Source organism: Uranotaenia lowii, chromosome 2 (assembly GCF_029784155.1).
Source record: "Uranotaenia lowii strain MFRU-FL chromosome 2, ASM2978415v1, whole genome shotgun sequence".
Lineage (NCBI taxonomy): Eukaryota > Metazoa > Arthropoda > Insecta > Diptera > Culicidae > Uranotaenia > Uranotaenia lowii.
This window is the reverse complement of record NC_073692.1, coordinates 156,781,108-156,797,545: the sequence shown is the minus strand read 5'-3', so window position 1 is coordinate 156,797,545 and position 16,438 is coordinate 156,781,108. Positions and strand designations below refer to the sequence as shown.

Genomic DNA, 16,438 nt, shown 5'->3' with positions numbered 1-16,438 from the left:
ACTTCAATTAAAAAAAGATTTATGTATTATGAAAAGGTATGAAATTTCAATTACCTGGGAGGTCCTGTTCTTTAAATAACGTCGAGAATCACGTCTTCTTGTTCTTCCATCAGCACCGTTTCTTCTTTTACCACCTCGACCGGACCGTGAATATCATTCTGCTTTTTCTTCTTCTTTTTGATCACTTTTGTCGTACCAGCAAAGGCCGGATTTAATTCATTCAGCTCAGGGATTTTACTGCGGCGTGGCCTGGCTAGTCGATTCTTCGGGTTAGAATGGGACCGAATATGTTTTTTCAGAGCAGCTCTTGTCACGAGCCGTGATCCGCAAATAGGGCAAACATGCTGTCGGTTGTCCGTGTGCAAGCGTTCGTGTATCATCAAATTTGACGAATGGGTGAATGTTTGGCCGCAAAATCGACACTGATGCGCTCGAATACCTTTATGGGCATCCATATGCTCTTTGTATTTGTGCTGATAACCGTACTCTTTGCCGCACAGTTCACATTTAAAACGGCGGATTTTTTTGTGAATTATTTGGACATGGTTTTTAAGAATCGTTGCCGTTGCAAACTTTCGATCGCATTCGTTACATGGAAATTGCTTGTAATGTTTACGATAATGGGACCACATTAGCACATAAGTCGGAGCCACATAAGAACAACCGGGCTCTTCGCAAGGCCTAGGGTAAGAGCTGGAATCTTTCAATGTAGCCGGCAAAATATCGGCTGTTTTGGGGCTGTAAAGCGGATTGTCAGGAAAGTGGGACCGCATATGTACTCTCAAATCGGGAAGAGTGGTGAAATGCATTTTGCATTCCTTGCAATTATGACCCTTTTCTGCATCTTGCATCTGCTCAACGTGTCGTATTTTGTGCTTGTGCATGTTATTTTCATTATTGAACGTTTTTTCACATATCGGACACGCGAACGTCGGTCCAGTCGAATGGGTTTGTTGGTGTACATTCAAAGCAGTGAATGACTGACAAACTTTTCCACATGATTTACATTTATAGCGTTCGGTTCGGCGATATTTGTGGATCCGCATGTGGACCTGAAAACAACGGATTTTGGCAAACACTTCACCGCATTCCTCACAAGTGTGGCCTTCCGGATTCAACTCGTGTGAATTTCGGGTATGATCATAGAGCGGCTGATGAGAACGAAACTTGAGTGGACAATGCTTACAGCAGTACTTGAAGCCATGCGATTCAAAGTGCCTATTGAGCAACATCAGTGTCTTTATCTTGATTGGAAATTTTGCAGTGCTGCACAAGTCACACTCAAATGGTAACAAATCTTTATGCTCCAACAAATGGATATCAAAATGATCTCTGTTTTCACATTGAAGCTGGCAGATGTAACACTTGTTTGGAATCGTTTTGACTATTTCAAGCTTGGGTACCTTTTGTTTCGGCTTCCTTTTTCTTTTCTCGGATGTTTTGGCAATCTCGAGTTTCACCGGAACAGTTTCTTCAATCTCCTAAAACAGAAAAAAGGTTACTCAACCTACTGAACATAAACTCAATGAATATATGTGGTACCTCAATCTTCACAGGAATAGTTTCTTCGAAGCCCTGGAAGTAAATCAAAAGAAATACCTCAACTATAAGTACTTTAACAAAACGGGTTAATAAATTACTATAAAATCTTCCTCGAATTCAATGTCCGTTTCTGCCTTCAGGACCACCAGCTCCGGTTCAACTGCCTCGATTTTAATACCAATGAGTTGTTCTTCGAACTGTTTTTCTTCCTCAAATACTACAGTTTCTATTTGGGTATCTTTCACATCGCCTAGTTCATCCAGCCCCAGTTCCAGGTGATTATCATAACTGACCGTATCTGTTGGTTCTTCTTCCGTTTCTTCCAACTTCTCCACCTCTTCGAAGATGCCATCGCTATACTTATCGCCTGCTACTTCGGCGAGCATTTGCTTCCGGGACGATGTTATGTGGTGATCGGCTTCGTCAAGCAACATCTGCAGAACCGATTGACATTTGGTCAGCTCCTGGTAGAAGCTGTAAAAATAGTCTACCTTTTTAAGACAACACACGCAAATGTGCTGCGGAAGATTCGGCCGTTCGTCGAACTAAAGATTAATTAAGGTTGGAATCAGTTAAAATAGATTTTGAAAGCGTTTATGTTAAAAAGATTGAATCAGAATTACCTCTACCCTGAGCACGTTCAATATCATATCGGTGACGAAGTCTTCCCCGATTTTGGCTTCAAATAAGGGCAGCAATTCATCCGAACTGCGCAAACAAGTTCGACATAGCTGATTCATTTTGAAATTGAAATTTTTAGCGTAAATTTAACAGTAATTTACGTTACTCAATAAAATTACAATTTATACAAAAAATAAACGATTTTATCGCGGATCCACGCACAAATTAAATTTTGTTAACTTTGGAGTTTGTTTACATTAGTTCTGTTCAATAATTTTTCGCGTGAGCAAAGATGCCAGGTGTCCTATTTTTTCAGGATTTGTCCTGACCGTTCTGATTTTAAAAAAAACGCTTGTTTCGCGGAAGACTATATAGTTGGTCAATTTGCAAGGGGCCGTTAACGAGCCTATAGTATGTAGCCTCTTTAGGGGCCACATACCACGTGGACAACTACGGTGGAGGGGGTTGAATGGAAATGTCCACGCTTGTCCACGGAGAGGGGGATAGGGGTTTGGGTCATGTCCACGCTTGTCCACGGAGGAGGGGGTCAAAAATCTCACTTTTCTGTCCACGTGGTATCTGAACGACCCCCTACCAGATACACTGTTGTATCGATTTAAAAGGGGACTAAAGCGACCGAAATAGACCGAAACAATACGCGTGCTTTCACCGAAGCTTCTCTTTCTCAAATCACAAGTCATGAGATTGATACACTTATAAAACAACACAACGAATACACATATAGAAATGGTTTTTTTATTATTTGTAAATAATAAGTCCATCTATCATTTCTGAAACAGTTTAGTTCACCAATGTAATGCGTTTTAATTCAATAATTGCATTAATATTCTACTGCTTATATCCTTTGTTATCGGCGCCGTGTCGAATCCCTCGATCAGAAACGTCCGATCGTAACCACCAACACAATTGTACGATGGAAAACGTCATTAGACTTCCCGCATGACGAAAAACCGTACGCTGAATCTTCCGTATTATTCTATTCTGATCACATTAATAGTTACGTTCTATATCGCATCTTGGCTTAATGTGCCTTCGCTAGAACGTATAAAATATTATTCCCGAAAGATACGATGAATATTCTAAGGAACAAAATGATTAATTTAGCAACGCAATCAAATGATAAAGAATTATTTAAGAAAGATACAATGAATGGTCTTTAAAAATTAATAGATTATTTTAGCAACACGCACCAACTTCTCTGCTGTCACGTCATCACACGTGGCCAAACTTTGTGAAAAAAAGTTTCTCCCGGCTGAGTTCGGGCAAAAATCATTAAAGAGATCGCCTAGTTCCGTAGCTGGAATGCTGAAAGTGGAAGACGGAGGCTACGAGGAAAGATGCTGTGATCTATGAGAGTAAGTAAAATGCCTTTTTTTGTGTATATAGCGAGAAACTAAAACCTCTTTTTATTCTCGATCATAGACTGGAGGAAAAATGCGAAGAAACTCTTTTTCTATGGAGGCAGTATTACTATCAAGGCGAGGAGCACCATCACCAGCGGCCAACCGCTATGTAGCAGCAGCGTTAAGAATGGCTCGGCAGTGCTGCAGCAGCAGGCGAAAGCGCTCAGAATACATCCGGAAGCTGTTCCTGCGAACATCCGCGGATGGTCACGGAAGGTTTGTTTTTTTTTTAGAGCAAAAATAAAATGAATGTATGTAATATAAACCTTTTTTTTTATTTATTTTGTCTGGAAATCATACTGAAAATGAATAAAATCAACAAAACCTCAAATTGGGTTCGAATCTTATCATTGTTAGGTGACGATATGCTCTATCGTCTATGATCAAATCGTTCCAGAACGAATAGAAAAAAGCAAAAAAATGAATCGTTTCTTTACTTAACAACCCGTTCCCTGTATCGTTATTCGTGTCTAAGCGATTCCATTTGATGAAAAAACGATTAGCATAATCGTTCATTAATAATCCAAAACCATTAAGGGAATCTTTTGGGTGTCTTGGGAAGAAGATAATGGGGATCGTTATTGTATAATACTGCTTCATGCGGGTTGTCAAGTGATAGGCGGAAAACGAGGGTGATTTTTCTAAAGCTGGCGTCTTAAATGATAGCGTGATTTTTGCGAGAGTTCCGAGTTGAATACTCATTGATTATATAATTAATTCGAAAAGTGTAAAGTTATAAAAAGGTTAGTAGATTATATAGATATTTGCGAATCGCCTCTAATAATAACAATATCTAAACAGAGGGCAGATTATCGAAGGTTTTCTTGTGAAGGTTAGGAGTTGCATTTGATTGCACTCGGTGCAGCAACAAACGGTGAGCAACCATGTGGAAAATAAAATGAACATAATGTTATCAAAGTTTATATCCATATAGGAACCGATTATATTTCAAACCGACGAGAATAGTACAGGGAAAAAGGATTTAAATGTACACTAAACGTAAGTTCTTTCTTATAATTCGCGATTTATTTGCTAACCCTAAACTACTATTGCAGGAGAATTTTAATCGTTCCTGAAATACACGATTAAAAATTCCGGAAAAAAGCATTTCATTAATCCGAAGTTGGCACTATCAACATTTTAAAATTCTCGTTTAATCGGTGGAAATGCCTGGACCCGGTTCCAAGAAGTCATCACGTTCGGTGCAGAAAGATGTTGATGGCAATGATGATGCGTTTGTACCTGCAGTGGAAATCCTAACCTCACATGATGATGGGAAGCAGTCATCGGAAAACACAATTGTCGGGCTGATTGATGATCGTTCGGCCAAGGATCAGAAGAAGAAAACGGGTGCCAAGCCCAAGGGCAAGAAAGCACCCACTTTCAGCTGTGCTCTCTGCAAGTGGCCCGACAATAACGATATGGTTATGTGCGATTCGTGCAATCTATGGCACCACTTTATCTGCGTGGGTGAAACCCAGGGGGTTAGTAACCGGCCATGGATTTGCGAGAAATGTCTAGCAAAGGAAAAGATTCAACAAAAAGGTAATTCTAGCGTGGGTAGCATTATAGATGTTCCAGTCAGTATTGGTAAGAACCACGACCAGAGGGTTCTATTGAAAAGGTTAAAAGAAGAAGCCAAGTTGAAGGAGGAATTCGCGATGAAAAGGTTAGAACTACAAGAGAAGTTGGCTAGCGAATTTCTTCTGAAGAAATATGAACTGCTCGGCATAAACGGTGATGATAATGGTAGCATAGTAGGAAGCGAAATATCCGAATCGGGGAATAGTAGGCAGCGCATCAGGGACTGGATCGATGGCGTCGAACAATGCGTTGAACCAGGAAATCCTTCTTCAGAAAAATCTTTCGTTATGCAAAGCGGAAATCCAAGAAAACAAAACTCGCGAATGGGAACTGGTATCCCAAGTGTTTTGAATTCACTATCTTTGACGCCGTTTGTGAATGGGCAGATGGTGAGCAACAATCAATGTCGGCAGCCTGTTGGAAACGATACCAGCGGTCGGCATTTCCTTCCCGAGCAGAAATCTACGCCAAATAACCGAAGATTGGCTGGTGGGTGCGTACTTCCTGAGCAGCACAACGATTTGGAATCTTTCGTGTTGAACCGAAGCCAACTAGCGGCCCGGCAGGCGGTGTCCAGGGACTTACAGGAGTTCAGTGGTGACCCAGAAGACTGGCCGTTATTTTACGGCACCTTTATTTCATCGACCGCAATGTGCGGATTCTCAAATGAGGAGAATATGCTCCGTTTGAGAAAATGCTTAAAAGGAAGAGCGCTTCAAGCAGTGCGCTCTCGCCTGTTACATCCCTCGAATGTTGGCGGAGTATTGGCTACACTAAAAATGGTTTTCGGTCAGCCGGAGTCGATTGTACAAGCGATAACTTTCAAAATTAGAAGTCTTCCTCCCCCCGATATGGATCGGCTGGAAACATTAGTTGATTTTGCTCTATCGGTAGAGAATTTGCGCGCTACAATAGAGGCATGTGAGGTAGATGGTTTTATGCATAATGTATCCTTACGCAACGAACTTATTAATAAATTACCCACAATTCTAGCGATGCAATGGGCTAAATATGCCCGTGAATCGAAGTCTCAAACACTGTCTGATTTAAGCTCTTGGCTCTATTCTATGGCTGAAGATGCTAGTTGGGTTCTGAAATCTTCCCCACCAATTCGAAAAACTAGGAAGAATGATAAGCATGTGAATGTTCATGCTAGCTTAGAGTACCACAATGCATTACCTTCAAGTTCTTCGTTCAATTCCCAACAGCATAGTTCTCAAATGGTTAAGCCGCTCAAGACCAAAGAATGCAGCGTATGTAAGGGTTCGTGCGCTTCCATTGCCAAGTGCCAGAGATTCAGCGGACTAGATTATGATTCTAAGTGGGCAGTTATCCGAGAACTGCACTTGTGCAAAAATGTCTTCGACGTCACACCGGATATTGTAGGTCACAGTCAGTATGCGGCGTAAATGGGTGCGACTTAAAGCACCATCCATTGATGCATAAGTCGTTAACACCACCAGCAGCACCGGCGCCGGCTCCACAGAACTACGACGAAACAAACTGCAACATACACCGGAATCAATCGAACGAGGTTTTGTTCAGGGTTGTACCTGTCACGCTTCATGGAACAGGTACGGTCGTCCACACGTATGCACTTCTAGATGACGGTTCAGAGTTATCGCTAATAGATGAAGACTTGGCTGAGCAGTTGCAGCTGGAAGGTGCGCGAAAGGCATTTTGCCTGAAATGGACAGGAGATACCCGACGCTATGAGGAAAATTCCAGAGTTGTAAACCTTTGTATTTCTGGTGCAGGAGGTGCTTTACATGCTTTGAATGGAGTTCGTACAGTTCACGAGTTGAATTTGCCACATCAGTCTTTAGTTGTCGAGGAGCTAACAGTAAGGTATCCCTACCTGAAAGGGCTGCCAATTCAATCGTATCACGACGCCGTTCCGCGTATTCTCATTGGGTTAGATCATGCTCATTTGGGAAATACACTCAAGCTACGCGAAGGCAGTGTCAATCAACCGATCGCTGCAAAATCCAGGTTAGGGTGGCTAGTTTTCGGAAGTTGTGTGGAGCGCAGACCAGCTAGTGTTTATGCTAACGTTCACTACCTTCCGCAATGCGAATGCATAGATGATGCTGAACTTCATAAGGCGATGAAGAATTATTTTTCCTTGGACAGCATGGGAGTGGTGCAACGAGAAGCTATGCTTTCAACAGACGATCAGAGGGCACTTCATCTACTCCAAACGAAAACCCTTCGACTACCTGAAAAGTATGAAGTTTGTCTCTTGTGGAAGTACGAAAATGTTAGGCTACCAGACAGTAAGGTGATGGCACTTCGTAGATGGGAATGTTTAGAGAAACGTTTGTCAAAAGACCAATCGCTCGCTCGGATACTGAAGGAGAAAATAGAGGATTACTTAGAAAAGAACTATATTCGCAAGTTAACTAAATCTGAACTTGAATCCTGCTTCCCACGGGTTTGGTATCTTCCGATCTTCCCGGTGGTAAACCCGAACAAACCAAGCAAAGTCAGAATTGTTTGGGATGCTGCGGCGAAGGCCCATAATGTATCGTTGAATTCCGTATTATTAAAAGGTCCCGACCAGTTATGCTCGCTTCTATCAGTCCTACTGAAATTTCGCGAATTCCGGGTGGCATTCTCAGGTGACATCCGTGAGATGTATCACCAAGTGATGATCAACGAAACTGACCAGCAATGTCAGAGATTTTTTTGGAAGGATGATCCTTCAGCACCTGAGCCTAGTGTCTTCGTAATGCAGGTGATGACCTTTGGGGCTAGCTGTTCGCCGAGTTGTGCCCAATTTATAAAAAACACCCATGCCCGAAAATTTAGTGATCGGTTTCCAGAAGCAGTCGATGTAATTATAAACAAGCACTACGTAGATGATGCTTTAGTCAGCGTAGAGAATGAAGAAGATGCAATACGGGTAGCGAAAGAAGTTCATGAAATTCACCGATCAGGAGGGTTCGAAATTAGAAACTGGATTTCCAACTCCCAAAGATTTCTGAACGCCTTGTCTGGTCAAATGAACTCCGAGAAAAACTTGAATATTTGTTCAGAACTAGCCACCGAGAAAATATTGGGGATGTATTGGGACACCGCATCCGATATGTTCAGATTTAAGCTCTCCTCACGCCACGATCCTGAACTTCTGTTGGGGAAACGTATACCAACGAAGAGAGAAGTGTTAAGAACTCTGATGATGATATTCGACCCTCTCGGATTAATCGGGCATGTCCTCATGTATTTGAAAGTGATCCTCCAAGAGATTTGGCGAGCTGGCACAGCTTGGGACGAAGCTATAGATAACGATCCTTTCAGGAAATGGTTGCAATGGTTAAAAGTGTTACCCAACTTAGAAGATATTCGCATTCCTCGCTGTTTTCGGGCATTGACCTCCGCCTCGAGTGCAACAGAAGTGCAGCTCCATACGTTTGTAGATGCCAGCGAGAGTGGATTCGCTGCAGCTGTATTCTTGAGATTCGAAGAGGGTGTACACATAGAGTGCTCGCTAGTTGGAACTAAAACGCGTGTTTCACCACTGAAATTTTTGACCATTCCTAGGTCTGAGCTGCAAGCGGGAGTTCTTGGGGCAAGATTCGCTTCGAGTGTCATCAAGTCTTTATCGATCCACATCTCCCATCGTTTTTACTGGACCGACTCTAGAAATCTATTATGCTGGCTTAAATCCGATCATCGTCGCTACAGCCAGTTTGTCGGCACGCGCGTGAGTGAAATATTAGAGCTGACTGACATCAGTGAATGGAATTGGGTACCAACCAAGGACAATGTTTCTGACGACGGTACGAAATGGAGAGGTGTTCCTGATATCTCCGAGAACAGCCGATGGTTCAAAGGTCCACCATTTATCTACCAGCAAAAGCAAAAGTGGCCTAAAATTCCATCGACTCTAGGGGCTACCGAAGAAGAACTACGACCGAGATTGATGCTGCACTACGCTACCTGCCAGCCGATCGTTGAAGTTGAAAACTTCTCCAAATGGGTCAAACTGTACCGATTGACTGCAATGTTCTTGAGGGCCGTTAAAAAGTTCATCGTTTTCTTGAAGATCAAAAGAGAGTCGCAGAGACCATGCATTTTATTACCACTAAGTCAAGATGAGCTTATTGCAGCACAAAACCTTTTGTATCGTCAAGTTCAAAGCTATGCCTACCCCGAAGAATATTCCCTTCTACAGAAACCATCGAATACTTCCTTACCTAAACGCAGTTCACTTTTTCGCGTATCACCGTTTCTAGACGAACATCAAGTTATGCGCATTCATAATCGCGCTAAAAATTGCCAATTTACTGACCTAGAATCTAAAAACCCAATAGTTTTGCCACCCACGCACCATCTTACCAAACTAATCGCACAACATTACCATCGAAATCTGCTACATCGCAATCATGAAACCGCAATCAACCGTCTACGTTTACGTTATTATATCCCAAAATTAAGAGCTTTCTTCCGTAGAATGAGAGGAGATTGCCAACAATGTAAAAACGCAAACGCTAAACCACAACCACCAGCAATGGCCGATCTTCCTGCTTCGAGGTTGGCTGCATTTTGTCGACCTTTCACGTACGTGGGTGTGGACTATTTCGGTCCGATACCAGTTTCTGTAGGTCGTCGGTCAGAGAAAAGATGGGGCGTCTTAGTCACCTGTCTAACAACCCGAGCAATCTACATCGAGCTGGCGCATTCCCTTACAACAGATTCCTGTATAATGGCCCTAAGAGTGTTCATGGTTCGACGAGGTGTTCCTGCAGCCATTTACAGTGATCGTGGAACGAATTTTATAGGAGCTTCGAAAGAATTGTCCATAGAACTGGATAAGATGAATCAAAACAAATTGATAGCAGCAATCGTATCTCCAGATACCAGATGGGAGTTCAATCCGCCAGCTTCTCCGCACATGGGCGGTTCGTGGGAGAGACTCATACAAAGTGTAAAAAAGAACCTGCAAAACATGACGTTGACTAGACTGCCATCTGATGAAGTACTCCGGTGCGCATTGACCGAAATTGAAGGGACAGTCAACTCCAGGCCTCTCACCTTTGTTGCATTGGACGACGAGGATTCACCTGTTCTAACGCCGAATCATTTCATCCTGGGATCGTCGGATGGCCTGAAACCGTTGGCTCTCTTTGACGATAGTTCTAAAGCGTTGAAGAAATCCTGGCACACCTCTCAGTTGATCGCGAATATTTTCTGGAGACATTGGCTCAACGACTATCTTCCGTGTCTTACACGGCGGTCCAAGTGGTTCAATCTAGCTCGTCCGATTTCCGTAGGAGATGTCGTCGTGATTGCTGATCCCAACTCACCCCGGAATACGTGGCCTAAGGGCAGAGTCATCGGGACAAGCCATGCCAAAGATGGACAAGTGAGATGGGCGGTCGTCCAGACGGCGCATGGTATTTATGAGCGCCCTGCAGTTAAGATCGCGGTTCTCGACGTTGGCGTTCAACCTATTGCGTCCCAGGAGGAATGTGGCCGCACTACCGGGGGGACTGTTATCGGCGCCGTGTCGAATCCCTCGATCAGAAACGTCCGATCGTAACCACCAACACAATTGTACGATGGAAAACGTCATTAGACTTGTCAAGTGATAGGCGGAAAACGAGGGTGATTTTTCTAAAGCTGGCGTCTTAAATGATAGCATGATTTTTGCGAGAGTTCCGAGTTGAATACTCATTGATTATATAATTAATTCGAAAAGTGTAAAGTTATAAAAAGGTTAGTAGATTATATAGATATTTGCGAATCGCCTCTAATAATAATAATATCTAAACAGAGGGCAGATTATCGAAGGTTTTCTTGTGAAGGTTAGGAGTTGCATTTGATTGCACTCGGTGCAGCAACAAACGGTGAGCAACCATGTGGAAAATAAAATGAACATAATGTTATCAAAGTTTATATCCATATAGGAACCGATTATATTTCAAACCGACGAGAATAGTACAGGGAAAAAGGATTTAAATGTACACTAAACGTAAGTTCTTTCTTATAATTCGCGATTTATTTGCTAACCCTAAACTACTATTGCAGGAGAATTTTAATCGTTCCTGAAATACACGATTAAAAATTCCGGAAAAAAGCATTTCATTAATCCGAAGTTGGCACTATCAACATCCTTTTATGAGTATATTCTTTTTAGCCAAAAGGTCTTGACAAAATTAATTTCAAGCAATTAAAATTCTTAATGAACAAATGTAACTGTTCTTCTTAATTTCTTTATTTGAAACGGCGCATAACTTTTGAGTTTTAAGGAAATGTATCTGCTTTGTAAATTGTGAATAACAATTAAGTAGTGCTGATGCAAAATGTATTTGCAATAAGAACATTAAATGTTAAAATTTTTAATTTGCTTTTTGAATTGAACTTTGTTTGTCATTCACGGTTAAATAAATGTTTATCGATTTTTCTCTTGTGTGCAAATATTCATGTTAGCGACATCTCATACAGAGTGTGAAATTTTATCAAGTAGGGTGCACTGGAATTAAATTTCTCATAAAAAACGTTTAAGAAATAATTCGGCACTGATTTTTTTAGCAAGTTTATTTCGTTAATTTGGGAGGTTAACTTAATACATACAATATCTGCTAGTGCTAGTCGAATTAGTCTCTACACGACTGGAACTAAACGAACTCGACAACCTGCTCTTGTGCTGGTTCTGCCTCGTACTCTTCGTAATATTCGTCAGCTTCCTCAACTTCGTAAACCTGTTCATCATCAGCACTAGTCTGTTCGACTTCCACCTTAATAATATCTTTGTGCGTTGCTTCGTGCTTCTTGCGGCCGGACGAGGTGATGAACGCTGCAGAGCATACTCTACAAGGGTACGGCCGTTCTCCTGTGTGAATGCGTTCGTGCGCTCTGCAATTGGCTCTCTGGACGAAACTCTTAGTGCAAAAGCTACACTTGTAACGGCGATTGTCTTCATGTGTATCGATATGCAGCTGAAGTTTCTGCTTGTGGTTAAACAATTTTGAACAGTACGGACAAGCCAGATTCCGGTCCAATGTTTTGCCTTCATGCACGAATTCTACGTGTTTTTGCAAAGTGCTTCGGAAAGGGAATCTACGATCACACTTATCGCATTTGAAACGTTTCTTATGCATATGCTGGTGATAGAAATGCTGTCTATACAAAAGCGTTTCGAAGCCGCAACCTTCAACATTGCAAATGTATAACTTTTGACCGGAAGTGGTGAGACGAACTTTGCTCTCTGCATCCCTCAAAGTTTCCGGATATCGTTGTTTTTTAATAGAAGTTTGTATTCTGTACTGCGGGTCATCCGGAAAATGTTCGGCCATGTGATAGCGGAGGGATGTGCTGTTGGTGAAGTTCTTTCCACATTCTTGGCAGATATAACCTTTCTCACCAGTGTGAATGCGTTTGTGGCTCAAAAAATTTGCTTCATGGTTAAATCGACGACCGCAATGTTTACATTCGTACGGCTTTTCACCTAGCAAAAAAAAAATAATAATCGACTTTTCTCTCCAATATATTATATTTTCATGTTCCTGATAACTTTTAAAACAATCTTCAATGGTTAAAAAATCATGTAAAACTACTATCTCTACATACCTGTGTGAATTCTTCTGTGCCGCTTCAGTAGCGACGAGTTCCCAAAGACCTTCTCACAGAACTCACATTTGTACCGTCCATCCTCCACGGCTTGATGTTTGGCTAGATGACATTTGAATGGTCTTCGAAGTCTGAAATGCTGTCCACAATAGTCGCACGTATAGCCATCTGTTGCATCTCGTGGTGCGTGACGATCTTTGAAATGCGCGTTATTATTGTAAGAATTCAAAAATCGCAACGGACAGTGATCGCATTTGTATGGATACAGATGGCTCTGCCGATGCTTATTAGCACTGACGAGCGTCCTGAACACTTGCGGATATTCTTCGGTTCCGCAATCACAAGAATATGGAAGCAAATCGATGTGATCAACCATGTGGGCATCCAATGCATCCGGATCGGCGTGAACCGTATCGCATATATAACATGTATTTGGCACTATAACCGGTTTTGGAGGTGCAGTTTTCGGTGTATTTGATTTGGGTCTCGGTTTCGACTTTGGTTTATAGAGCTCTTTCCATGAGTACACAAACTTAGGACCTTCTTCTTCTGATCCGGAAGAAGCTTCTGCCTTCAACCGATTGGCTGAATTATCGTGGCTCGCGAATGGCTTCCTATCCGAAGTTTTATTTTCTGTTTCCATCTGGGGATGCAATTGATTATCATCAGGACCTGTAAGATCTGCTTCTTCACACAAGGCTTCATCTAGATATTCGATAGACTCTTCAGGAATTTGCAAAGGACTTTCGGGACAATCCAGGGGTGCTTCATGTTTCACGATAGTCTCTGAAGCTTGCACAGGTTCAAATTTCTTCTCTGCTTTTGCATTAGCTATTAAATTTTGCAAATAGTGCTCGTTAAACCCTTGTTGCTTAAACCTATGGTTATCGTACGATTTGTAATAATTTTCTAGCTGATCGCCATCTAGTAAATTCTTTAAAACTTTCTCTTTATGAATAAAGTCCAATCGAACATTGAAGGCTAAGTCTAATTTACCAACGCAATCTGAGCAAACTTTGTCAGGAAGAATATTAACGGTGTCTAGTTTTATTCCTGTTGTGATGAAGACTATATCTGCAAGTGTTACGTTGTGTAGCTTTGATGAAAGCGGAAAGAGATCTGTCCTTTTTCTAATACAAATCCTACAGAAAAGCGACCTCAGTTTGATTATTTCATCCATCGTAGAGCAAGGTGCTTCGGCTTTAGAAGCTACTGTAGTGTTGGATGCAGGATTTCTCACTTCGGAAACCATCACTACATCTTCTTCCGTATCTTCCTCCTCATTGCTCTCCGTAACAAAAATCATAGGAACAGCTTAAGAATGAGACGAATATTAAACAAACAACGTATTAACAGTATTATTTTCCTTCAAACTTACCGCCCTCCAATAGTTTGGGTTGGCCGTTTTCCGTGGTCAGCTCCGAGTGGACAAAGTGCTCCGAGCAGATGTAACGCATTCTCCAGCGAAACCTTCCGGGATTGGCACAACCGACAAACTGAATCCATTTGGCACGCAGCTCTTCATCGTTAGCCGGAAATGGATGCAGTCCGACGCTTTCGTCGGTGCCGGCTTTAGCGTTGCGGCAGATCGGGATGCAGCATACTTTTGCCATTGTTTTACGATGTGAATCAATGACCAAACACAGTAAATTAAGTTGGTGAATTTAAATTTTATCTTCTTTTCTCTGTAACACCAATCGCTGCAATAAAACACAATCTCACAAATTAATCAATTCAGTTTAAAAAGCGAACTGTGGCCTATTTTCTGCCCACAAAATTCAAAAAGAATTCCCAAAATCAAAACATCTGCGAGAAGACCGGGAGCTGATGGGCAGTGACAGTTTGATCGATAAATATTACATTGAAAACGTATTGTACCCAAACTTGAGGAGTCTGTCCCCCTCGTATATGGAAGTTTGAAAGTTTTAATTTCATTTGAAGCACATCCCAACAAACATTTTTGCTGATTAAAAACGCCAATTCTCTGATCGTATGCTGTTTTGAGGTGCTGATTGCTGTTTCAGCTTTCTGGCTGAAGAAAGAAATATTTCAGCGCTGTTTCAGCGTATAAAGAAGTTTTATTTCAGCCAATAGAAAGTAGGGGAAAATTGGCTGAAGAATAACTCGTTCAGCCTTTGTCCAACCATTTTTGACACCTTCAAATTTGACAGCCGTCAGCTGTACAAGGGTAGCTTCGAAAGCGTCTTTCAGCAATACCAAACTTTTTGTTATTCATGACGAATCAAAATAATTATCTTTTGAATCGTCTAATGATTCGAAATTTCTCATATTGCATGATAAAATGGCCTTGCCGGGAAATTAACATTTTATTCTCGTAGCAATTTCAATTTCTTCATATGAAATTGACCTTGGTTGAGAAATATTTTGGTCGCTTAAGAGCGACACTTTTCTGTTCCTTCGCAGAATGCATGGTTGGTTCTGCCTTCTGCGGCATGCGACCAACAAGACGTAGGTTCAAAGTTCGAGACAAGTTCAAATGAAGAAAAAATAACACGGGAGGGGAAAAGTAGCTGGCAAACATCGGACATACATCGGTCAACATTCTTTTTGTTTTTTTTTTTTGTTGCTCCGTCAATTGACGTTTCATGTGGTTTCATGTCATCTTCGCTGATTAATTTCTCCAGATCTCGATGTTTAAGGGCTGAACAGCAGCTTCTCTCTGAATTTGGGTTGCCTTCTTTCAGCAAGATAGCTGATTTAAAATTAGAACTAAACAATGTTTCAGCGGTTGTTCAGCAAAAAATGTTTGTTGGGATAATCTTAAAGCGGGCCACAGACTACCCAAGCAACCAGAATTCCCTTAAAAAGGTTCCATAGAAGCTTAATCAGCTCTCGTTTGTGTCTGAAGAGAATGCTAATCAGCCCAAAATTTAAGTTCTTAAAGCTACTTTCAAGTTCGTTTAGGTGGCTGTAGAGAACGCTATTCAGCTTCTAAGAGAATGTCAAGAAACTTCTACGCGCCGAAAAAAAAAATCAATTGACAGATTGCTCTGACAACCACATGTCAGATTGCTAGGTTGCCGGTCTATCACGGTCTATCTCATTGATTTTAATTATATTGTTTTGATTACAAAAGCTGCTTACACGCCTAGAGAATTGAACCGCTGCTCTCTAGGTTGCAATGAAACTCACCAGCCTCTCGACCAATCCAGCAATAGCTAATTGCCACTGTAATGATTAGTATTTAAACTTAATGTCATTTGAGATGATTGAGTGGGTTGGTCAATAGAAGGTACCTTATTTCGTTCAAAGGACTTTCAGTACACAATATGAATCATAACAAAAATTCGCATAATCAAAAATTTATTCGAATATCTTATTTAACATTTATAAGAAAAATTCGAAAAAATCTTGAATTCCATTTGTAAATATCAGTACAGATATAAACAAAACAAATACCATGACAAGAAATTGACAGACATTTCTGACATGTCGCTTAGAATTCCCATATAGGTTCTTTAAAACACCTTCAAGTATCTTAATGGTGCGCTTTATAATGTTACGCGAACGATATCGACCTTCTTGAAAAACATTTTTGACATGTCGCTTAGAATTCCCATACAGGTTCTTTAAAACACCTTCAAGTATCTTAATGGTGCGCTTTAGAATGTTACGCGAGCGTTATCGACCTTCTTGAAAAACATTTTTGACATGTCGCTTAGATTTCCCAT

At 41.4% G+C, this 16,438-nt stretch overlaps 3 protein-coding genes and 1 long non-coding RNA gene across 5 annotated transcripts; 2 read left to right on the top strand and 2 right to left on the bottom strand.

The window, feature by feature from the left end:
• Nucleotides 1-2: 2 nt before the first annotated feature.
• LOC129747791 (zinc finger protein 62 homolog) lies at nucleotides 3-2,434 on the bottom strand. Of its 2 annotated transcripts, none has more exons than XM_055742137.1 (4): nucleotides 2,166-2,434; nucleotides 1,641-2,087; nucleotides 1,543-1,575; nucleotides 3-1,478 (listed from the first exon to the last, which is right to left on the bottom strand). In XM_055742137.1, exons 1-4 carry the CDS (start codon nucleotides 2,280-2,282, stop codon nucleotides 72-74), a joined length of 2,004 nt encoding a protein of 667 aa, XP_055598112.1. In that variant the 5' UTR covers nucleotides 2,283-2,434; the 3' UTR covers nucleotides 3-71. The 2 variants fall into 2 exon arrangements, with proteins under 2 accessions (XP_055598112.1, XP_055598111.1); XM_055742136.1 differs by having other exon boundaries at nucleotides 3-1,481; nucleotides 2,166-2,433.
• A 712-nt stretch (nucleotides 2,435-3,146) lies between these two features.
• On the top strand, nucleotides 3,147-3,852 carry LOC129749080 (uncharacterized). The gene is made up of 2 exons (XR_008737919.1): nucleotides 3,147-3,539; nucleotides 3,607-3,852. It is a non-coding gene; the product is annotated as an uncharacterized LOC129749080 (long non-coding RNA).
• A 2,757-nt stretch (nucleotides 3,853-6,609) lies between these two features.
• LOC129741996 (uncharacterized) lies at nucleotides 6,610-10,716 on the top strand. The gene has a single exon (XM_055733840.1). The coding sequence runs from the start codon at nucleotides 6,610-6,612 to the stop codon at nucleotides 10,714-10,716; it is 4,107 nt and encodes a 1,368-aa protein (XP_055589815.1).
• A 933-nt stretch (nucleotides 10,717-11,649) lies between these two features.
• On the bottom strand, nucleotides 11,650-14,581 carry LOC129745367 (zinc finger protein 678-like). Its single transcript, XM_055738392.1, has 3 exons — nucleotides 14,125-14,581; nucleotides 12,747-14,060; nucleotides 11,650-12,624 (listed from the first exon to the last, which is right to left on the bottom strand). The coding sequence occupies exons 1-3, from the start codon at nucleotides 14,357-14,359 to the stop codon at nucleotides 11,795-11,797; spliced, it is 2,379 nt and encodes a 792-aa protein (XP_055594367.1). The 5' UTR covers nucleotides 14,360-14,581; the 3' UTR covers nucleotides 11,650-11,794.
• Between the last annotated feature and the right edge of the window lie 1,857 nt (nucleotides 14,582-16,438).